This window comes from Carettochelys insculpta, chromosome 30 (genome assembly GCF_033958435.1).
Source record: "Carettochelys insculpta isolate YL-2023 chromosome 30, ASM3395843v1, whole genome shotgun sequence".
NCBI lineage: Eukaryota > Metazoa > Chordata > Testudines > Carettochelyidae > Carettochelys > Carettochelys insculpta.
In genome coordinates, this window is record NC_134166.1 from 12,255,139 (window position 1) to 12,276,891 (window position 21,753).

A 21,753-nucleotide genomic window follows, 5' to 3' on the forward strand; every position below is an offset into this window, starting at 1 on the left:
CCCTTCAGCAGGGAATAAGGGTTGGATGGACTAAGGAGAGAATGCTCCTCTTCTGCCCCAGAAGGCTTCCCCAGGCATGACTGTCGCTGAGATGCAGTCAGCTCTGGGATGAGGCGGCTGTGGAGCGGCCACACATAACACTGCACAGGGACAGGCCACCTGTGCTGAGATGCAGCCGCTCTCAGGGCTCGTCAGCTGGGCAACAACTGCACAGTGACGGATTGGGAGAGAAAGAGCAGGCGAATAGAGAGGCGGCGGGGGGCCTGCCAGCCTGCAGTTTGGGCCTGGAGCTGGGGGTTAACACCCCACAGGGCATTGTACCAGCTACTCTATTTCCAGGCCCCAGCATGTCCCCTGGGAGCTGTTTTCCGAGCGTGCACCCAGGGGACTGTGGGGTGAGGTCATGGAAGAAAGCGGGGCAGAGCGCAGGGGGTAATTACCTCCGACGGGAGACTGGCTGCGTGTCAGGCACAGAGCTAAGACCACGGCCTGGGCACCAGGTCTCGGGAGAGTAAACTGCACCTGGCGACAGAGCTAATTAAAGCACCTTCCACCTGGGGACTTCGTTCGAGGATTTGGCCAAGCTGCCGGGCCGGGGAGCCTCATGCAGTGGGAGGGAAAAGGGGGTGTCTGTAGGCGGATGGGGGGCAGTGAGAGCTTATGGGTGATGGGAGAATGACCCCCTAGCTGGGACCTTGTCCCCCAGAGCACCCCTGTGCACCCCGCCTCCCACTGCACCCCATAGGCCCTGCTTCCCCCCTCCCCCACTGCCCCCCAACGCCCTGACTCCCTGGGTACCCTGCCCCCCCACGTCGGCCTGGGCTGCCCGTGGTGCCCTGCTGCCATTGAAGGGCTGACAGGCAGTGATGGACGGCGTGGCGGCCATCTGCTTCCCATGTGGGACAAGCTGGGAGCTGCCTGTCTTCGCTGCGGGCCACACAGGCCTCCAGATGGGGCCCGGGCCTGTGCAGCCATCGTGGGGCTTGAGTCTGCAATGGACACTGACCTGCCCTGACTGCCCCCAACCCCACAGGGCAACACGGCGGCTGCTGAGGTCCCTCCAGGGCCCTGCTCCTCACAGGGGAAATGGGCACACAGATGGGAACCCAGAAGTCCTGGCTCCCAGGCCCCCTGTCCTAATTGACTGGGCCCCACTCAGCCAGGCAGAGAACCCAAGAGTCCTGAGCCCCTGGCTCCCCAGCTCTAACCCACTCCAGAGCAAGCTGAGTGCTGGTGGGAGAAGGCTCCATACTGGTCTATGCAACAGTCCTCCTCTCTGACTCCCTGGCCAGGCCCTGTCCCCCAAAACCCCCACTCCTCTGGGGGGACCTCACGAGCTGCCCATGTCAGTTCCGGGCCAACATACCTGCCACAGGGGCAGCGTCGGGGCTAGGTACCCGCCAGCCCCGACTGCCTGGCACACAGTGCACTGGGCCAAGTAAGCTCATACAAGGGTGGATGGATGCCAGGGATCCTGGGGAGATGGAGGGAAGTGGGAGCGAGTGGCTCTGGTGGAGTGGGGCTGGAAGCCAGGACACCTGGGGTCTATCCCTGACTCTGGGAAAGCAGCGGGGCCTAGGGGTTAGACTACAGAAGTGGGGAGGCAGGCCCCCTGGGGGCTGTTCTCAGCTGTTGTGATCCCCACACCTACTGGGTGTGGACCACTGCCCTGTGTCATGGCACCTAAACCACTTATATGGAGAGAACAAATCTCCTCTGCAGCCTGAGCTGAGCACCAGCTGCCTTTTCCCTCCAACTGTAGCAGCTCCAACCCTAAGCTCTGGAGGTCCCAGGTTCAAGCTTGCCTGTGGAAGGTTACATTGTAGCCTTGCACAACCCAAGGCCTCAGTTTCCCCCCCTGCAAACTGGACAAAATTGCCCAGTGCAAGACGGGGAGCTGTAGCTTTGGGCAGAGGCTGGAAAGTCGGACGCTCTGTGGGCCATTCACCATGTGTTGGCACTTGCAGGCTGGGCTGAGCGTAGGCCCCTAGGCTGGGCTGTTTGAGCTTTAATTTCTTACTCAGCTCCCAGAGCTGCCCCTCACTCTGGCACTGCCCCCTGCCCAGTGAGCGACCTGCCCCATTCACCCCAGCTCTCTGTCCCGGCAGTTGTTTTACTGTATAACCAAGTGCCGGCCTCTCCTCCCCCTTTTGTCTCTGGGCAGCGAGGCGGGCGGGCGGGCGGGGGGGCGCCGCTCTCACCATGACGACCCCCGCCCCCCCGCAGGGTCAGGGACCCCGATTGTGCCGCCGCATCGTGCTTCATTAAATCTTGATCGGAGTTCATTAAAAGCGTGGTTTGGGCATTCCGGCACAGTCTATTAATCCTGGCTCCCGCCCCCCTCCCCCTCCGCTCCTAGCCCCCGGCTCCATTATCCCCCACAGGGGTCACAAAAGCACCATCTGTTTCTGCCGCGTTCGTTCCCTCCTGACATGTCAGCAGTGGGGGGCGGGAGGCGGAGGGGGCTGCCTGCCTTCCTGTGGGCATTGCCCTGCCACCGCCTGCCCTCGCTGGGGAGAGGAGCCTGGCGAGCTGCGGCCCTAGCAAACCCCGGACTCCCCCTGTCTGTCTGTCTGTCTGTCCCCAGACACCCTCCCTCTGTCTGTCCCATGCATGGTGACAAGTATCAGAGGGGGAGCAGAGTCAGCCTGTTTGTTCAAAAACAACAAAAAGTCCTGTGGCACCTTATCTGTTAGTCTATAAGGTGCCACAGGACTTCTTTTTGTTGTTGTCTGTCTCCAGAAACCCCCTCTATCTGTCAGTCTGTCTATCCCCAGACACCCGCTCTGTCTGTCTGTCTATCCCCAGGCACCCCCTCTATCTGTCAGCCTGTCTATCCCCAGACACCCTCCTCTGTCTGTCTGTCTATCCCCAGGCACCCCCTCTATCTGTCAGTCTGTCTATCCCCAGACACCCTCCTCTGTCTGTCTGTCTATCCCCAGACACCCCCTCTGTCTGTCTGTCTATCCCCAGACACCCCCTCTATCTGTCTGTCTATCCCCAGGCACCCCCTCTATCTGTCAGCCTGTCTATCCCCAGACACCCTCCTCTGTCTGTCTGTCTACCACTAAACACAGTCTCTGTCTGTTTGTTTATCCCAGACACCCCCTCTATCTGTCTGTCTATCCCCAGGCACCCCACTGTCTGTCTGTCTGTCTGTCCCCAGATACCCCCCTCTAGCTGTCTGTCTGTTTATCCCCAGACAACCTCCTCTGTCTATCTAACTTCAGACACCCCTTCTATGTGTCTGCCTGTCCCCAAGCACCCCTGCTATATATCTATCCCTTTATCTACCTATCTTCCCCGTCACCTCTCCTCTCTGTTTGCTGCGGGACTCCCTGTCTGCCGGGAGTGCAGGCCGGTCGGTCTCCATGGCCCATGCAACTAGGTTGCTTCTCTATCAAACGTTGGATGCTGCAAACTAGGTCACCCGAAGTCTTCCTAGAGAGTGGAGACAGGAATGGTTTTCACTTGTACGCCCCTGCCGCCCCAGTGGATTACAGCCATCACCCCCTAGGGGGAAGGCCCCCCTCGCCCATCCCCCACCCCTGTGGGGGTAGGTCTGACAGTCATGTGGGGCTGTGTGTGGGGGCAGGCTCACGCGTGGGGACCCTTTCACTCCCAAGAGCAGCAGCAGCGTCCATGCTCGGCTGGCTGGGAGGGACTGAACTTGGCTGGGTGGAAGATGGAAGTCGACAAGCTCCCCTGGGCCATGGTGCCCAGGGCCTATGGGGATGTACTTCAGGGATGTGCCCCATGGGGTGCGGGGGTGGGGGAAGTGAGTCCAGCCTCAGGCCACAATGGAGCAGGGTATGGGAATGTCACGGAACGTGGCTTTTGGGTGGAATTCAGTGGACTTCCTGGGGGCACAGAAGTGGCCAAACAGCCATCTTCCTCTTGACATGCGTTGCCCCTTCTGCCCCCCTGGTTGATGGGTTCCCTCTTTCAGTTGCCTTCCTGTGCCATCTTAATGAGGGGGGAGGCGGGAGGGAGCCAGCCCACTACCTACCCATTGGTGCCCGGTGGCCCCAAAAAAGGCCCCAGGCCTGCGTTGGAGCTAGGATGATAGGGGGTGGAGTTGCTGCCCTGTCCTCCAACACTCTCCCCACCCCACTCAATCACCCCGGGGGAGGGTGGGGGGGCAGGGCAAGATGGGGTGCCAGCCCCTGTTTCTCTCCTGCAGGGAGCACTCGAAATTTTGGAACGGCCTGAAATGTGTTTGGCTTCCACTGCCCACCTGGCTATCCCAGGCTGGGGTTTGCGATGTGGCTGAGGGATTCCTGAGGCCTCCTGCCCCATAGCCTGCCCCCCCACCCCCTAGCATCCGGGTACATGTCCAATTCCATGCCTGCTGTCTAAGCGGCTGGGGCATTTGGCGGGGAGGGGCAGGTGTCCCCCCCAGCTAATCTTGTCATCTCATTAAAAGAAGCTGATTATTTGCCAACAATCCTCACAATTAACTAGAAAAGGGGCCGGGGAGAGGCTGGGGAGGGGCAAGAGCAAGCTGGCTGGCAGCACCCGACCCCACAACTGGCATTGTTTGGGTGGGTCGGGGCAGGGGCAGGGATCTGAGCTGGGGGGGTGAGGAGAGGAGGCACCAGCTGGAGGGGGCCAGACAGGATCCTGCCCGTTGATCCGTATTTCCTAGCTGTGGATTTTCACACAGTTGGTCGGTTTAAACCACGCAGCCCTAAACCCCAGGCTTGGAGGCGGATTAAGCCCTCAGCCCCTTTGCACAGGGCATATGTCGGGCCATTATGTTCAATGGTGCGTGCCCACGTGCTCGTGCGCTCGCACGCCCACAAAACCTGCTGGCATTCTGCCGCCACCTGATGGCTAAGCCTTGCAAAGGCGGGAGACTCCCACCCGCTGGGCCTCTCAGGCAGCACATTCCTTCCTGGCTTGAGTAATCAGTGGCTGGAGGGAGGCTGTGGTGAGCAGCCGTGCAAGGCGGTCATGCCCCAGGGGTCCAGGAGGCCAGAGTGCCCACTCCCCTTGCAACACCCTTGGAAAATGCCAGGCAGGGTGGGAATGAATTTCCAGCCTGCAAGGAGCTGGCCACAATCCCCGAGTGCTGGGGCAACGGAGACTCTTTGGGAGAGGAAACCAGAGCGTCAGGCGAGGCCCTGAGCAGGCAGACAGGCCTGTTGCAAGAATCCCCCTCCAACCAGCTCCTGGAAAGGGAGAAGTTTCAAGTCCCAGCCAAGCACAGGCCTGGACAGCAGAGCCTTGGGCCTGGCCCTCTTTTGGAGACTTGGGGACAGCTTGCACCGGCCTCCACGTGCTCCTCCATGGGCAGCTCTGCAGTCAGATCATTGGTTCTGAGCCAGTCTCATGCTTCAGGGCAGCAGCCCAGCGACTGCAGGGGTCAGGAAGGTGTGGCCCCCTCCCCTGCCCATGGCACAACTGGCCGGGTGGATTCTGACTTTTTCCCAGGCAGGGGCAGGGACTGGCCTCTCCTGGGGACAGGACCCCTGGGGGAAGGGTTACTTGAGGAACTGGCCCAGTGTCCTCTTGCTGGCTGCCAGGCTGCAGGCCCGGCTCACACGCTGAGGTCAGGCTGATTGTCAGACATGGGCCGGGGCAGAGAGCCCCCAGATCAGATTGGCAGGTGGTTGGGGATGGGGCATGGATCCCCCGAGCCCCTAGACAATTCCCCACCACAGCAAGAGCACGGGGCACCTGGGTCCCTCCTGTTCTCCACCTCGGCACACAGCAGTGGAGTCTCCTGAGGCCTGAACTGCGCCAAGGGGGCTCATTAGCTGGGGTCCCCCCCACCAGTAAGGCTCTTCTGGTGCTCAGGTGTTGCACTCCACAGCACTGTGAATGACTCATTCCTGGGTGGATCCAGGGGGGTGAGGTATGGAGGGTGTGGGATGCAGAGGGGAAGGCACCTGCACATACAGCCATGGGCCTGGCTCTCTCTCCCCACCTCCAAATCCCAGGGCAGCCCCCCTTCACCCAAAGCCTCTGTATGTGCATCTGCTGCCTGTGGTGGAGAGAACTAGCTCTGCGGGTCATACCCCTTGTACTGCTCCTGGCTGCAGGGGATTCTCCTGTAGCTGACCCCTGGGTGCTGAGGAGCTCTGAGCCCAGCCAGTCCTCACTGGCCTCTGCCTCACCCTGTAATTAACTGAGTAGCTCCCACAGATACATCCTTGGGCTGCGGCCTTTGCGGGAAGGCGTGGGCTGCACTGGGAGATGTCCCATCTGGTGCCAGTGGGTGGGAGCAGGGATCTGGGCTGGGGGCGTCACCCAGGGCTGGAATCTCGTCCCTACCCCTCGGTCTGCAGACGGCCAGTGGCTGGGCACACACGGGCTGGTGAGCCCCAGAGACCCTCCTGCCCGGAGCTGGGGGCACTCCGGGGGCCAGGGTGCTGGGTGAGTGGGGGCCTATAGTGAAGGATGGGGCCAGGGGTCAGATTTGGACTGGGAGGATATGGGTCCCAGGAGCCTGATGCGGGGGGGTTGGGGGATATGGGTGGGATGGTCCTGGGGGTCTGATGGGGGGGCAGGGAAGCAGGTTGTGGCTGTGGCCCTGCCCCACCCCTACATGGCAGCAGGCCTGGCCTCTTTTGGTTCACTCTGTAGATCAGACCCTGGGTTCTGGGGGAGGGGCAGGGGGGTTAGGAGGCAGGGGTGGGGGGAGGCGGGAGAGATGCTCCTGGTTCCTGCCCTGGAACAAGGAGACTGGGGAGGTAGGTGGATGGGGGGAGCTGTGACAGAACCCCCAGGAGACGGAGGGCATAGGGTAGGGCTGGGTGCCAGAGGGTGGTGTCTGCAAGTGCCAGGCCAGGGGTGGAAGGGCTCTCGCTGGGGAGTGGGCATGGCCGGGGATGGAGGGCAGCTCACTCCACCCCACACACCACCAGCACCTCTGCTGTTGTATTTCAGGTTCCCACCCATCCCCAGCAGTCCCCTTCATCCTCCCGCCTGTCCCAGCAGCGCTGGTGGGGATGGGGTGTGAGGAACCCCTCACCGCCTTCCTCTGTCTGCTCCTCAGCGCCTGCGTGAGAGGTGAGAACTTCCGCCAGTATCCCAGGACCGACACGAGACAGACACAGGCCACCCGATCTCCAGCCCCACAGCTTGCCCCACCACACCCTGCCAGGTGGTGTAAGGGCCCCACACTGCATCTCGCTGGAGGGATCCACGGCTGGAAGTTGTCCAACCCAGCTGGTCTTCTCCGAGTTACGAGCCAGGCCCCCAAAGTCAGTGCTGTTGGGCGTTCTGGCCCACCTGCCACTCCAAAGCACTGCGGCCCATTTCCTTCAAACCTGCCTTGTTCTAGAGCTCCCGGACAGATCTAAACAACAGGCCAAGCAGGATGCAAAAGGAAGGGAGGTGCTCCAGGGCTGCAGCTTCCTGCACCTGGGGGCTCAGATGGGCCAGGGAGAGTGGGCTTCTGGCGTGTGACCCCTGCAATAATTAATGGATGATCAATGGCGACATGAAATCTGAGCGACTAGAGGCCAGGGCCATCCCTCCCATGTTCCCTCCTGCAGGGGCCAGCCTGCAGCAGACCTTCCGAGTGGAGCCCGAGAATGTCACTGTCTTGGAAGGGGCTGTTGCTGTCCTGCAGTGCGTGGTGGAGAACCGCTCGGGTGCAGTGCAGTGGGTGAAGGACGGGTTACTGCTCGGGCCGGACAGAAACATCCCCGGGTTCCCCCGCTACAGCATGACGGGCGAGCCCAGCAAAGGTGAGGCCTCAGGCTGGCCTCCAGACAGCTGCGTGTGGCTCAGGCTGACGTGTCCTCTGTCCCTCCCACCTCCAGGCTGGCCATGGACAGCTGGTGAAAGCCCTAACTGGCCCTGTTCTACGACTCCTGGGTTCTAACCCAGCTTTGGGGGGGAAATGGGGTCTAGTGGTTGGAGCAGGGAGAGCTGGGAGCCAGGACTCCTGGGTTCCATGCTAGCACTGGCAGGGGAGTGGGATCCCATGGCTGGAGCAGGGAGGGCTGGGAGCACAGCCAGGCACAGCAGCCAGGTGCCCAGGCCCTTCGGATTCCCCATGCCTTCTGCCCTGCCTGGCAGGGGAGCACCACCTGCGGATTGCGGGCAGCCGGCTGGCGGATGACGGCAGCTACGAGTGCCAGGCAGGGCGCTCTGAGAAGAGTCCGGCCATCATCTCGCGCACGGCGCTGCTCAGCGTGCTGGGTGAGCTGGGGCGAAGCGGGGGAGGTTTGGCTCTGGGGAGCCGGGGGAGGGGACTTGGCAGGACCAAGCCTCATTTCCACTCCCCTGCAGTGCCCCCCAAGCCACCCGTCCTCAAGGAGTACGAGGCCAACAGCACTGTGACCTGGGTGGCTGGTGTGGAGCACAGGGTGACCTGCATCGCCAGGGATGCCAAGCCGGCCGCAGAGATCTCCTTCAGCAAGGGTGAGGGAGGCCCTGGGCCTGGCCAGGGGAGGGACCCAAAGGGTCTGTGGGGGACAGGCCCTGGAAATGTCTCTTTGTGCCCCCGGTATCTGGGCATCTCTCCCAGGGACGCAGCTGCGGGGAGGCCCCAGCGAAGAAGTGATGGATTGGCGGGGGGGGGGGGGCTGTGCTGGGAACCCCATTCCTCTAACTGCCCCTCTCCCCAGATGGCAGCCCCCTCCCCGAGGTGTCGCACCAGGTGCAGTCTGGCTCCAGCGAGAAGCTCTCCAGCACCGAGGCCGTACTCACGTGAGAGGAGCCAGGGGAGGGTGCCCAGCCCTGCCAGTGCCCCGCAGCCCTGTCCCCTCCCCCCGGCCCAGCCCTGCCCTGCCCTGCCAGTGCCCCACACCCCAACCCAAAGCCCCCTCAGCCCTGCCCCCTCCCCCCCGGCCCAGCCCTGCCAGTGCCCCACACCCCAACCCAAAGCCCCCTCAGCCCTGCCCCCTCCCCCCCGGCCCAGCCCTGCCAGTGCCCCGCAGCCCTGTCCCCTCCCCCCTGCCCTGCCAGTGCCCCACACCCCAACCCAAAGCCCCCTCAGCCCTGACCCCTCCCCCCTGGGCCAGCCCTGCCAGTGTCCCGCAGCCCCCCAGCCCAGCCCTACCCCCTCCCCTCCGGCCCCCCTCCGCCCCGCGGCGCTGGCTGGCTCAGCCCGATCCCGTCTCTCCCCAGGATCACCCCGCAGAGCTCGGACAACGGGAAGCGGCTGGTGTGCGCTGCGGCCCACGAGGCTGCGGCGGCCCCTTTGCTGGCTGCCTTCACCATGAACGTTCTGTGTGAGTGTCGCCCCCACCCGGACCGGCCCCCCATCCCCGGGACAGCGGTGCGGAGACCCGGCCCCTCCCCGGCCCGCGGGGCTGCAGGACACGGGGCTGGCCAGCCCGACGGGCAGGCGGAGCTGAACCGGGCCCGGGCTCGTAGCTCCAGCCACCGGCCCCAGAGCCGGGACCTGCAGGAGCGGGGCGTGGCCGTGGGGGGTGTCGGCCCCGATCCCTCGGCGGCCAGCCCGGGGCCGACACCCCCCACGCCAGACCTGCAGCCGCTCCCGGCTCTGCCCCCCCCCCCGCCAGGCCCCCGCACGCAGCAGCCGGAAGACCCCACACTTTTATCTATGAGGTGATGAGCCCGCGGGGGCGAGAGCCGCTTCGGCCGCCGGCGGAGTCTCTCTGCGGGGAGGCAGCGCCCGGCGTGTGTTGAGAGCACAGCAATAGCATCTGGGGGGCTCACGCTTGCTCACACTCACACTCGCTCGTGCACTCGCTCGTGCACACACTCGCTCGTGCACACGCTCGTACTCACACTCGCTCGTGCACACGCTCACACGCTGCTCCAGTTCCCACTCTGCTACCCGCTCCCCATGGGCCGAGCTAACGAAGTCCGAGGCCGGGCCGGGCCAGGCTCCCCCAGCGCGGGCGCAGCTCCCCGGGGGCGGCAGGCGGTGGCCGGTGAGCCCCGTCTGAGCGCACTGCTCGCCCCGGGAGCGCTGGTTTCTCCTCCTCCTCCTCCTCCTCCTCTCCCGCCCCCCCTCGGGCGCCCCTCGTTGCAGCGCGGAAGTGCCGCCGCAGCCCCCGGCTCTGTCCTGGCCCCGGCGCACCCCAGGGTCCCTTTCGCACCCAGCCAGATCAGCCCTCTTACCGTACTTCTCTTAACACCCGCTCCTCGCGCCCCCTTACCGTACTTCTCTTAACACACGCGCCTCACGCCCTCTTACCGTATTTATCTCAAGCCCGAGTTCCACGTCCGGGGCGCGAAAACGCTCGCACCATTGTCCTGAATCACCGCGAGCGACAGTGGAACTGTATACCCATATGTACGGCGGCCCGCGCACAGGCCTCCGCCACAGAGCAATATTTATTCCACCCGTGGATGGAAACACGTGTGTGGGGGTGTGGGGGGGTAAGGGGCAGTCCTGTCCCCCGCCCCTCCCCCTGGAAGCGCATAGTAGCTGAGTCCCAGGGGGTGCGAGGCTGCCCCATAACCATTCGCCCCTGACGCCCCGAGGAGATCGGGGCGCTGGGAAGGTCTGTCTCTCGCCTCTCTCTGCCCCCGCCCCCCCGGGGACACCCAGCGGAACTGGTCTCCCCCGCCCCCGTGTAGTGCGTGGCTCGCGGGTGGGGAAGGCAAGAGGGGTGGAGCGAGGTTGTTTGATGGGGGAGTTCCACACCCACTCCTCGCCCAGCGGGAGAGTCATTAGGCGGCTCATTAATCGCCCTAATTGTGAGCCCAGCGCCCCACGGAGAGCGGGTGGAGCTGCTCAGGCCACGGAGGGGCCCTGCCGTGGGGAGACGACCCTGTGTGATTCCCCTGTGCGATCCCTCTGTCTGTCTCTCTGTCCGGGTCCTCCCTCCGCCGCCGCCTTCTGTTCTGCGGCCCTGACAGCTCTCTGACCCTCCGATCCACCAAAGCTGCCCCCCCGGGGTACGGGAACAGGAGGGGGCAGGTTTTCGCTCAAATCCATGGGGCTGCGCCACTGACTCCCCACCCTCAGGCAGGGACGTGGGGAGCACAGGCTGTGGGGTCTCAGCTCCCTGCTCGGGGGGTCCCCCCAGCCGTGATTGCTCTCCCTTTCCTCCAGTCCCGCCCCAGCCACCCACCATCGAAGGGTACAAGCGCCCCGAAATCAAAGCTGGGGAGATCCTGAAACTCACCTGCATCGCGCAGAGCGGGAACCCCCTGGCCACGCTGCAATGGCTAAAGGTAACAAGGACAGGCAGGGGACTGCGGGTCGGGAGGGAGGGGCACCAGCAGGGCTGGTGGGGACCCCGGGGCTGGGGGCCGGGAGTGAGGGGCACCGGCGGGGCCGGAGGGGACGTTGACCCATATCCCCGCAGAACGGGGCCGTGGTCTCCACCAGCTGGGAGACGGACGACACCGGCCAGGCCTCCCGCAGCCTCCTGACGCTCAGCATCAAACCGGAGGACAACGGGGCCCAGCTGTGCTGCGAAGCCACCAACCACGTATCCCCCCGGCCCCTGCTGGCGAGCCTGACCCTGCGCGTGGTCTGTGAGTGCCCTGCCCCTGCCCCCCAACACCCCGGCTTGCCGCAGCCCCCCAACAGCGCCCCCTGCTGGCCGGTCTCACCCTGCGCGTGGTCTGTGAGTGCCCCGCCCCTGCCCCTGCCCCCCAACACCCCGGCTTGCCGCAGCCCCCCAACAGCGCCCCCTGCTGGCCGGTCTCACCCTGCGCGTGGTCTGTGAGTGCCCCGCCCCTGCCCCTGCCCCCCAACACCCCGGCTTGCCCCCAGTCCCCCCAACAGCGCCCCCTGCTGGCCACTCTCACCCTGCGCGTGGTCTGTGAGTGCCCCTCCCCCGCCCCCCAACACCACCAGCTTGCCCCAGCCCCTCAACAGCACCCCCTGCTGGCCAGTCTCACCCTGCACCTGGTCTGTGAGTGCCCCGCCCCCGCCCCTGCCCCCCAACACTCCGGCTTGCCCCCAGCCCCCCCCAACAGCGCCCCCTGCTGGCCACTCTCACCTTGCGCGTGGTCTGTGAGTGCCCCTCCCCCATCCCCCAACACCCCCGGCTTGCCCCCAGCCACCCCCAACAGCGCCCCTTGCTGGCCAGTCTCACCCTGCACATGGTCTGTGAGTGTCCCACATCCCCCCAGTACCAGCATCCCCCTGCCTGCCATTCATCCCCGGATGGGCCAGTACCCGAACCCCCAGCCCGCCCCCCTGCCCCACAGCACCCCGTGCTGGGGCTCTGAGGTCTCTCCCCCCCGCCCCAGTTCTCCCCACAGAGGTTTCCATCCTGGGCTCCAGCAGCACCCCCGAGAACAAGCAGATCACGCTGTCCTGCTCCACTGGCCCCAGCAACCCACCAGTGCAGCTGCGCTGGTGGCTGGGCTGGCGGGAACTGACCACCACCGAGGTCACCGTCTCCGAGGTCAGTTCCCGGCCACGGCAGGGGGAGACATGGAGCCGGGGGAAACTGGGGCAGGGGGGCTGGGAGCCAGGACCCCTGGGTTCTCCTGAAGGAGAGTGGGGTCCAGTGGTTAGAGCGAGGGAGGGGTGGGAGCCAGCGGCCTCTCTCTGAATCCTTCGTGAGTTTCAATGAGCCCCCCTCCTCTTATGTGTGCCTCAGTTTCCACATCCTGCTCAGCCAGACAGACCCCACCCCACAGCTAGATGGGACCTGGTGCCCCCTGGAGGGGACAGGCCCTCACCCCATTTGCTGTTCCCCGAACCAGCCACTCCCCGCCCTGAAGCCAGAGGGAACCCAGTGCCCCCTGGAGGGGACAGGCCCCTACCCCATCTCCCCCTCCAGCTGGGGAGGAGGGGCTGGGTGCGAGGCTCTCTCCCCAGGCGGCGCATGGTGGGATGGTGACCATCTCCAACCTGACGCATGTGGCCCGGCGGGAGGAGAACGGGCTGCCCCTCACCTGTGAGGCCTTCAATGAGGCTGTGCTCTTCACCCGCAGCGCCAGCCTGCCCCTCCACGTGCAGTGTGAGCCTCCGGGCAGGGCAGGGCAGGGCAAGGTGGGGTGGTGCCCAGGGGCAGTGCAGCTGAGACCGGGCAAAGGGGCTGTGGGTGGTGGGGCTGGAGTGAGAATGGGGGTGGGGGCAGAGGAAGTGGAGGCCCGGGGGAGGGGAGACACCCCCCCAGTCTGCCCCACACCCCCTGAGTTAGATTAGACTCCCCCCATGCTCCAGGCAGCCCTGCACCCTTACACCAGCCGGGGGGGGCTGAACAGGGGTTCTGGGGAAGTGGGGGGCTGCACCCCTGTTGGGAGGGGCTGATACACATTGTTGTGACAACACAGGAGTTGATTGACATGACCCTTTGTTTCCTTCCTCACCCCACAGACCCACCCCAGAAGGTCTGGCTGGAGGTCCCACCCCCCGAGAGCCGATTCCGGGCCGGCACCAAGGTCAAGCTGACCTGCTTCGCCAGCGGGGGGAACCCCGTCCCCCGCCTTGTCTGGATCAAGGTCCTGGGGGGCACCGGGCTGTGGGGAGAATGGGGTGTGGGGTTTGGCAGTAGGTGCTCTACTTCAGAGAGCTGGGGGGTGAGGCTCAGTGGGGGTGCTGTGCTGAGGGAAGCATGGAGGGGCTCAGTGAAGGAGCCATGCTGTGGCCAGTGGGGTGGGCCCTTGGCAGGGGGCTCTCTCCCCTTGAAATGAGACACAGCCTAGCCCAGAGATGGCCTCAGTTCTGTGATGGGTGAGCCCTACCCAGAGCCTTTATATGCAGCTGTCGCCCAACTGCTCCTCCCCAGAGGTGGCTGCATCTCTGGGTCGCTCACAAAGCTCTGGGCTCTCCCAACAGGACACCAAGTCCCTCAAGGAGGGGACCCAGGTGGCCTCGGGCAAGATCGTCTCCAAAGAACTGATCCTGACCACCAGCCCCAGTGACAACCTGGCCACTTACCGCTGCAACGCCTCCGACGGCAAGAGCCCAGCGCTCACAGCCCACACCCGCCTCCACATCCAATGTGTGTCCTTGGGGCTGGGCTCGGGGTGGGGCGTAGGGTCGTATCAGGGCCAACCAACCCCCTGCTCAAAGGCCCAGCACCCCCATAGGGCGGTGGCAGTAACACCCTGCCTTAGTTCTGCCCCTTTGCCCCCCGATGCCCAGTCCCCCCCATAGATGTGAAGATCACGACCATGGCCAAGGAAGTGCGACGTGGCCAGACGCTGACCCTGACCTGCACCATTGGGAGCAGCAACCCCTTCGCCACCCTGACCTGGTTCAAGGATGCAGAGAGGTAAGAGAAGGTGCCAACTCACTCCCGACCCACAGCCCCTCAACTGTCCCAGCCCCGGCCCCCCAACTCTGCCAGTGCCCCTCACTCCTAGCTCACAGCCCCTGCTGTCCTGCCTTGTGCTGCCCTTCCAGGCTGAAGGGTGTGGATCTGGGGCGAAAGTCGGCAGAGTTTGGGGGTGTCTCCACCTCGGGGAAGGTGACCCTGGTGGTGTCGTCCTCTGACAACGGGCGGCGAGTGACATGCCAGGCCTACAGCTCTGCCCTGGCAGAGACCGTCAACACCTTCTACAAGCTCAACGTCCTGTGTGAGAGCTCGCCCCCCGCCTGGGGATGGGGGACCTTGCTGCAGGGTGTGGGGTGGGGGCCCAGCAGGGGGCGCTGTGCTGCAGGGGGTGGGGTGGGGCCCAGCAGGGGGCGCTGTGCTGCAGGGGGTGGGGTGGGGCCCAGCAGGGGGTGCTGTGCTGCAGGGAACAAGGATCTCAGCTCCTGCTGCCCCCTGTGTGCCCACAGACCCCCCCGAGTTCTCGGCGCAGCAGCCGGCCGTGGCCCAGGCCGTGGAACATGGGGCGGCGGAGCTGCCGCTGCGCGTCTCTGCCAACCCCCCCGACCTGAGCTGCAGCTGGAGCTTCCGTGGGAAGGCGCTGATCCCAGGTGGAGGCAGGGCTTTGGGGTAGATATTAGGGGCTCCCTATGGGGATGATTTGGGGGTGGGGTATGAGCTGGGGGAGCTGTCCATGCCCACACCGGAAGAGGGGGTTCCCACACGGGGAGGGGGGATGGGCTGTGAGTTTGGGGGGCGCTGTCCGTGCCCAGGCTGGGCACAAGGTCTGGGAGCGATCCCCCCCTCTCTGTCTTGCAGAGGGGTCTCCCCGGCACCACCTGCAGGAGGGGGGCAGCCTGTCCATCTGGAACGTGAGCCGGGCTGATGCGGGTCCGTACCGGGTGCGGTGCCAGAACCCTGAGGGGCAGAATGAGACTCACCTCCACCTGGACGTGCACTGTAAGCCCCAGTCCCCTGCCCTCGCCCCTAGCTCTGTGTACCCCTGACCCAGTCCCCTCTGTGTCCCCAGATGCCCCCTCCATCCGCAGCCTGCGGGACCCCATCTACGTGGACCTGGGCGCCGTGGCTGAACTCGTCTGTGTGGCCGACGCCAACCCCGCCCCCACGGGCATGTTCCAGTGGATGTGGCTGGTAAGGGGGGGCATGAACCACCTGTGACCTTTGCCCTCGGGCAGGGCCAACCTGACCTGGCCCCATCCCCCCACAGTGTGTCAGAAGTACCCCAATGATTTTGTGGCTGGAGCCCCTCAGCTGACCTTTGCCCTCTTGTCTGACCTCTGAATTGAACCCTGACCCTTCACGTCTTTTATGTGACCGTTGACCCTCACATGCCCAGGTCTGGCCTCTATCTTCTCAACCCCAGTTTGTGACCTTTGACCTCCTACTCCAGCCTTTAGGGTCTGGCCACCGACCCCCCCGCCACGTGCCTTTGGGCATCTGCAGCTCTTGGGTGAGCTTTGTGCACACGCTGCCCTTTGCCCTCTGTGCTGACTTCTGAGCTTTGACCTCCGCCCTGACCTTTGACATCTTTTAGGTGACCTTAGTCCCCTCCCAGAGCTTTTGACTTCCTGTCACCTTTACCTTGACGTGCCCTTTGCCCCTTCACCTCCCTGACCTCTGACCTCACCCGGCTTTGCATTTTTCCCAAACTAGCGTTTGCTGTTGCCTGCCTGAGCCTTGAACTCCCCAACGTGACCTTTGCCCTTGCCCAATGACCTATGACTCCCCACCCTCTGCCTGCTGACCGCCTCCTTTCCACAGGGCACGGAGGAGCGCAGCCTGGAGGAGCTGGAGCTGGAGCCGGAGGCCTCAGGGGCCGTGGGGCGGCTGCGGATCCGGGGGGCCCGGCGGGCACAGGCCGGGCTGTACGAGTGCCGTGTGGACAACGGGGTGCCCCCCCCCGCACGGGGCAGTGCCCGCCTCATTGTGCGCTGTGGGTGCCCCAAATAGGTCCCCTCCCTTCCCGGGAACCCCCCAGCCCAGGGCCCCCCCTCAGAAGCCCCCACTCTCTGCCCCCTCCCACCCCAACACCCCCAGGGGATCCCCACACACACTGCCCCTCCCCCAGCCCAGAGATCCCCCTCACACACGGCCTCTCCATCCTGGGGACCCTCCGAGCCCCTCTGGAGACTTCCCACTTTGGAACGCCCCCATCCAGGGAGCTGCCCCCAGAAAACAATCTGGATCCCAGCACCCCTTCTTGTCTCTCACTGTGTCCTTTGCCCGTCCCCTGGGATCACTTCCCTCCTCCCCCCGCAGACCCCCCACATCACTTGGGGGTCCCCAGAAGTCCTGCAGGACCCCCCCAGAACATCCCTCTCCCCAGAGATTTTACTGATCCTTCAAGGGCCCCCCCAGCTAACTAATGCTGCCCCTCAGTGCCCAGACTAACCCCCATTTCTCTCTCTCCAGTCAAGCCAGAGATTGAGAAGGGCATGGGGCTGGGGAAAGTGGCTGTACCTGGCGACGGGAGCTCACCGGCTGCCCTGCAGTGCCGCGCCCAGGGGGTCCCCAGCGTGCAGTTCAGCTGGGCCAAGAACGGGGTGGCCCTGCCCCCCGACAACCCCAGGTAGGAGAGCCCTGCTTGGGTGGGGGCGGGGGCACCCGCTAACCACCACGCACCTGTGCACCCAGCCCCCATGGGCCGAGCCGCCTTGGCCAAGTGGGGCGGGGTTGATGCACCAGGAAGCCCGGAGGTGTCCCTGCCCCGCTTCCTCCTCTCCCAGCGCCGCCTCGCTGGCAGTGCCAGGGCACCGCTGCCATCACTTCCAAAGCTGGCCCTTGTCCCACTGGGACCTGCTGGCTGGTCCCCCAACACCTGCACACCTGGGGGACCCACCAAGGGCAGGATTTTCCCCTGTGGGAGGCAGGAGCCAGGGCACGGGGGCAATTCTAAGACAAAACCCCTACGATGGGGGTGTCGGGTCCTTTGGGACCCACATCCTCCACCAGCCGGAGCTCCTAGCCCTCAGGAACCTGTGTCAGTCAGCTCTGGTACACAATCCCCCAGCTGCAGATCGGGCAGGGCCAGTAGCATGGGGCTGGGGGGGCGGGAGTAAGGGGGAGCTGGGTGATCTAGGTCTCTCTCCCCCTCCACACAGGCCACCCTGACCCCCCCCGCAAAGGGCTAAAGGTTGTGAGCATCACCACAATTCAGCTGCCCCAGAGTGGATTCCCCGGGTTTGATGTGGGGCTGCCCCACAGTCTCGCTGCTGCGACCTTAGCAGGGGAGATTTCCTGGTGACCATGGCGATTGGCATTCTCACCATCCATCTGCCTGGGGCTTTTGGACTCTCACTGCCTGCCTCTGGCATTACACCATGGGTCCCACCCTCTGCCACACGCTGCTTAAAGCATGACCCCTGAGCGGCCTGGCGTCCCCACTCGGATTGCTCTGGGAGAATTGGCATCTGGTCTCAGGCCCTGGCTGTGGGTGGGCTCCAGGCAGCTGTTTAACCCACCCTGGCTGCCCCAGGGCTCCGGCGCTGCCCCCCAGAGACAGGGAAACTGAGGCAGGCAGCAGCATCATGAAAAAGTCACAGAAAATTCCCACTTTGGCACAGCGGTGCTGGATTTCTGAGCTAATGCGCCTCCAGCCTGGCCCCAGGGCACCCCAGTGACACCCAGACACCTACAGGTACAACACTGCCGGGGCTCCTGCACTTCGGCTGCTCCCAGCCGGCTTCTGAGCTGGGGCCGGGATCTCCCCCTGCCTCTGTCCTCATCAGCTCCCTGCTGTAGTCCGGTCCTGGCTCCCATTCGGCACCTGGGTCTGGGCTGTTCCCAGGTCTGACCCCGTCTCCTGCCCCAGGTACACAGAACACACGTGGCACGAGGGCACCTGGCACAGCAGCACCCTGACCATCGCCAACGTCAGCGCGGTGCACGACTACGCTACCTTCACCTGCCTCGCCAGCAACGCGCTGGGCACCGACCGGCTTGACGTCCAGCTGCTCAGCACCAGTGCGGCCCAGGGCTGGGGGCTGGGGGCTGGGCTAGCACGGGGCTGGGGGTCAGGAGTGAGGGGCACCAGCAGGGCTGGGGGCTGGGCTAGCACGGGGCTGGGGGTCAGGAGTAAGGGGGAGCCGGGTCATCTCGATCTCTCTCCCTCCACACAGGCCGCCCTGACCCCCCCACAGGGCTAAAGACTGTGAGCGTCACCCACAATTCAGCTGCCCTGGAGTGGATCCCCGGGTTTGATGGGGGGCTGCCCCAGAGGTTCCGCATCAGGTAGGGGGAGGGGCAGGTGGGCCTCAGGGCTGGGGGGGGGGGCTGGCGTGGGTGGGGGGAGGAGGGAGGGGCCGTGGGGCTGGCATGGTGGAGCCCCTGTTAGCTGAGGGCAGATGAGTTGGGCTCCCCCAGCCTGGGGTCCCGCAACCCCTTGTCTCCCCCCAGGTATCGCTGGCCGGGTGCCCCCAGTGCCGTGTACGTGGATGTGTTCCCCACCCAGACCCCCGCCTTTACCCTGACGGGGCTGAGCCCAGCCACCCCCTACAGCGTGGGCGTCAGTGCCCACAATGCCCTGGGGGAAAGCGCCCAGGGCCCCAGCGTCACCGTCACCACTGCAGGTGGGAGCTCAGGGGGAGGTGCTGGGGGGTGCCGTGCCATGTGGGGGGTTGTGGCCGGCGGTGGGTGGGTTGGGGGCCAGGGGTGCTACTTGCTGTGGCAGGCGGCTGTGGGGGCTGTGCTGGGCTGGGGGGCCCTGTGCTGGGCTGGGGGAGTCATGCTGGGCTGGCCTGGGGGAGCTGTGCTGGGCTGTGCTGGGCGGGGCGTGCTGGGCTGGGGGAGTCATGCTGGCCTGGGGGAGCTGTGCTGGGTGGGGGGGGCACCCTGTGCCGGGCTAGGGGAGTCATGCTGGGCTGGGCTGTGCTGGGGGAGCTGTGCGGGGCTGGGGGAGCCGTGCTGGGCTGTGCTGGGCTGTGCTGGGCCGGGCTGAGCTGGGGAAGTCGTGCTGGGCTGGGCAGGGGATGCCCTGTGCTGGGCTTGGGGGGCCGGGCTGGGCCGGGCTGGGGAAGTCGTGCTGCAGGTTGAGGGGTTCGAACCTGCCGGGGCTGATGCCATTTCAGAGCTGCAGCTGGAGGAGCCGCCGGCTGTGGAGCCTGAAGCACCGACAGCAGGTGGGTACCAGGGAGGGGGACTGGGGGGGGCGGACGCCTGGGTTCTCCCCAGCTCAGGTGACGTGGTCCGAGCGGGTCACAGGCCGGCTCAGGGGCAGCAATAGGACCCTCCTGTCCCCTCGGGCCGGCTCCTGGCCTCCTGCTAACGCTCCCCTCTGCTTCCCCAGAAGCCCCAGCGGTGCCCCCAGCTCTCCTTGGGGGAATGAGTGCGCTGGGGGCCCTGCTGCTGCTCTCCAACGGCTCCCTCCTCGCCTGCCTGCTCCGGCGGCGCCAGGCACGGGCAGGTAACCCCTCCCCCTCTCCTGACCCTGTGGCACTGCCCCAGGGAAGCTCACTGCACCCACAGCAGGCCTTGCGCAGGCTGATCCTGCTCTCTTCTGGTTCTGACTACAGGGGTCCAACAGGAGGCTGAGGCGAGGTGAGTGTCATGGGGGGCAGGGCACATGGGGGGGCAGGGATTCCTCTGTCCCGTTGCCCTCCAACACCCCGACACAACCACAGCCCCCCTCCCCCCGCCAGAGCTGGGCGAGAACCCAGGTGTCCGGCACCCTGGCTCCCACCTTTCCCCTGCAGCAGGAAGCCCAGTGCTGCCAATGACTACAGTGTGGGGGAAGCAGTGAACCCAGCCGCCCGGCGCACCCTCCTGGACAGCTACTCGGAGAGGAGTGAATCCTCTGAGGTGAGTGGACAAGGCTGTGGGGCAGCCAGGAGGTGGGGCCCAGCAGGGGGCGCTGTGCTGCAAGGGGGTAGGGCCCAGAAGGGGGTGCAGTGCTGCAGAGATGGGGGTGGGGGCCCAGCAGGGGGCGCTGAGCTGCACAGAGGGGGACGGGGGCCCAGAAGGGGGTGCAGTGCTGCAGAGAGGGGGATGGGGGCCCAGCAGGGGGCGCTGTGCTGCAGAGATGGGGGTGGGGGCCCAGCAGGGGGCGCTGTGCTGCACAGAGGGGGACGGGGGCCCAGCAGGGGGCGCTGTGCTGCAGAGGAGGGGACGGGGGCCCAGCAGGGGGCGCTGTGCTGGGACATGGGGCTCAGTTGACAGGGGTTCCTCTCCCTGGGAAAGCTGCCCCCGGGGCCGGGGGTGGTGGGCTGTGTACGGTGGCGGGGGGGCAGCAGGGCCGGGGGGGGAGGCCTCAGGCTGCCCCCCCTTCACTGTGCTCTCAGGCCGGGCTGACAGGGTGTCTCCCCTGCAGGGCAGCTCGGTTAGCGCCTGGCCAGGACACGTGCCCATCCGACAGTACCACCCCCAGCTGCCCCCCCACCCCGAGCACGCTGAGGGGGAGATGGACACTAGCAATGCAGGTGGGTGTGTGGGGGAGAGGCAGAGCTGGCCCCCGCCCCCCCTCACCAGCTTGTGCCCAGGCCACACATGCAGGGGCTGGAGCCCCATGGCATCCCCAGAGCGGCCTCAGTCCCTGCTCCCCTGGGGCCCTCTGAGAGCTGTGGCCCCTAGTGGGGAAAGCCCCCGCACTCCTTGGCCTGACCCCCCCACCCATCCCTTTGCCCTTCCAGACTCGGTGCCCCCAGCCCGCTGGCTTGGCCCCGCCCACCCCCACGAATACGAGGATGTGATGGAGCAGGGGCTCTATGAGGAACTGGGGGCTCTTTACCGGCCCGCGCCTCCCCCCCTTTACCCCGGGGCGCTGCCCCCACTGGATTACACAGTGAGTGCCCGGGCCCCGGTTCCCCCAAGACAGGTTCTCTCCCTGGCTCTTGGGAGGGGGGTGGGGGGGGCATGGCTGTGAGCCAGGACTCCTGGGTTCTCTCCCCAGCTCTGGTGGGGGGGGAGGAAATCTAGTGGGTGGGGCAGGGAGCCAAGGCACCTGGGTCCCCTCCCAGACTCTTGGGAGGGAGGTTGGGGGTGGCTGAGAGCCAGGACTCCCAGGTTTTCTCCCCAGCTCTGGGAGTGGGATGGGATTTAGTGGAGGTGGGGTCTGGGAGCCAGGGGTCCTGGGTTCTCTACCTGGCTGCCAGGAGTGCGGTGACTGACAGGCTGACTCTCTTCCCAGGGTACCTGTGTGTGGAGGGGCAAGTCCCTGGCTGGCCCCACGGACCCCCTGAGGATCTATGATCGGGTGGCAGATGAGGGGCTGCCCTTTGAGCTGCGCGGGGAGCTGGTGTGAGCGGGGCTGGGGGCTCAGTGGCTGTTGGACCAGGAAATAAACCCATCATGGTCTCCTCAGCCCCTGGCTCCTGTTGTATGCGGGAGGGGGGGCAGAAATCGCCCAGCTGTGCCAGGACTGCTCTGCTCGTGGCCATGAGTACTAGCTGGTGGCTGACGTCAGGGGGGTCGGGAGGCCCCCGAAGGGCTGGCATCACCCGTGCTGGGCCGAGACAGCCACCCCCAGGTGGAGGAGTGGAGGCTGGGTGGAGCTGAGCAGTTCCACTGTTGGGCCCGACCAGGTGAACCAGGGCTGCAGGTAGGGCCAGGCCCTAGAGCCCAGCCCAGCTGCTGGTGTGCT

At 65.5% G+C, this 21,753-nt stretch overlaps 1 protein-coding gene across 1 annotated transcript; it reads left to right on the plus strand.

Annotated features, from left to right (window-relative positions):
- Positions 1-6,305: 6,305 nt before the first annotated feature.
- NPHS1 (NPHS1 adhesion molecule, nephrin) lies at positions 6,306-21,446 on the plus strand. The gene is made up of 30 exons (XM_074980991.1): positions 6,306-6,381; positions 6,895-7,017; positions 7,506-7,700; positions 8,035-8,157; positions 8,248-8,379; positions 8,586-8,667; positions 9,088-9,191; positions 10,991-11,112; positions 11,247-11,418; positions 12,142-12,299; positions 12,719-12,860; positions 13,220-13,344; positions 13,682-13,847; positions 13,991-14,120; positions 14,252-14,424; positions 14,630-14,770; positions 14,979-15,119; positions 15,190-15,311; positions 15,942-16,113; positions 16,593-16,749; positions 17,992-18,143; positions 18,299-18,410; positions 18,576-18,748; positions 19,247-19,297; positions 19,465-19,581; positions 19,691-19,715; positions 19,871-19,976; positions 20,485-20,593; positions 20,804-20,955; positions 21,301-21,446. The coding sequence occupies exons 2-30, from the start codon at positions 6,957-6,959 to the stop codon at positions 21,412-21,414; spliced, it is 3,729 nt and encodes a 1,242-aa protein (XP_074837092.1). The 5' UTR covers positions 6,306-6,381; positions 6,895-6,956; the 3' UTR covers positions 21,415-21,446.
- The last annotated feature ends 307 nt before the right edge of the window (positions 21,447-21,753 follow it).

What these genes read in the sequence shown, in the direction of transcription:
- NPHS1 (XM_074980991.1), top strand. Translation starts at nt 6,957, where the DNA reads ATGGGGTGTGAGGAACCCCTCACCGCCTTCCTCTGTCTGCTCCTCAGC. An exon ending in CCGAGGTCACCGTCTCCGAG is followed by an intron (nt 12,300 to 12,718) that starts GTCAGTTCCCGG and finishes CTCTCTCCCCAG; the next exon opens with GCGGCGCATGGTGGGATGGT. An exon ending in GCGGCGCCAGGCACGGGCAG is followed by an intron (nt 19,582 to 19,690) that starts GTAACCCCTCCC and finishes TTCTGACTACAG; the next exon opens with GGGTCCAACAGGAGGCTGAG.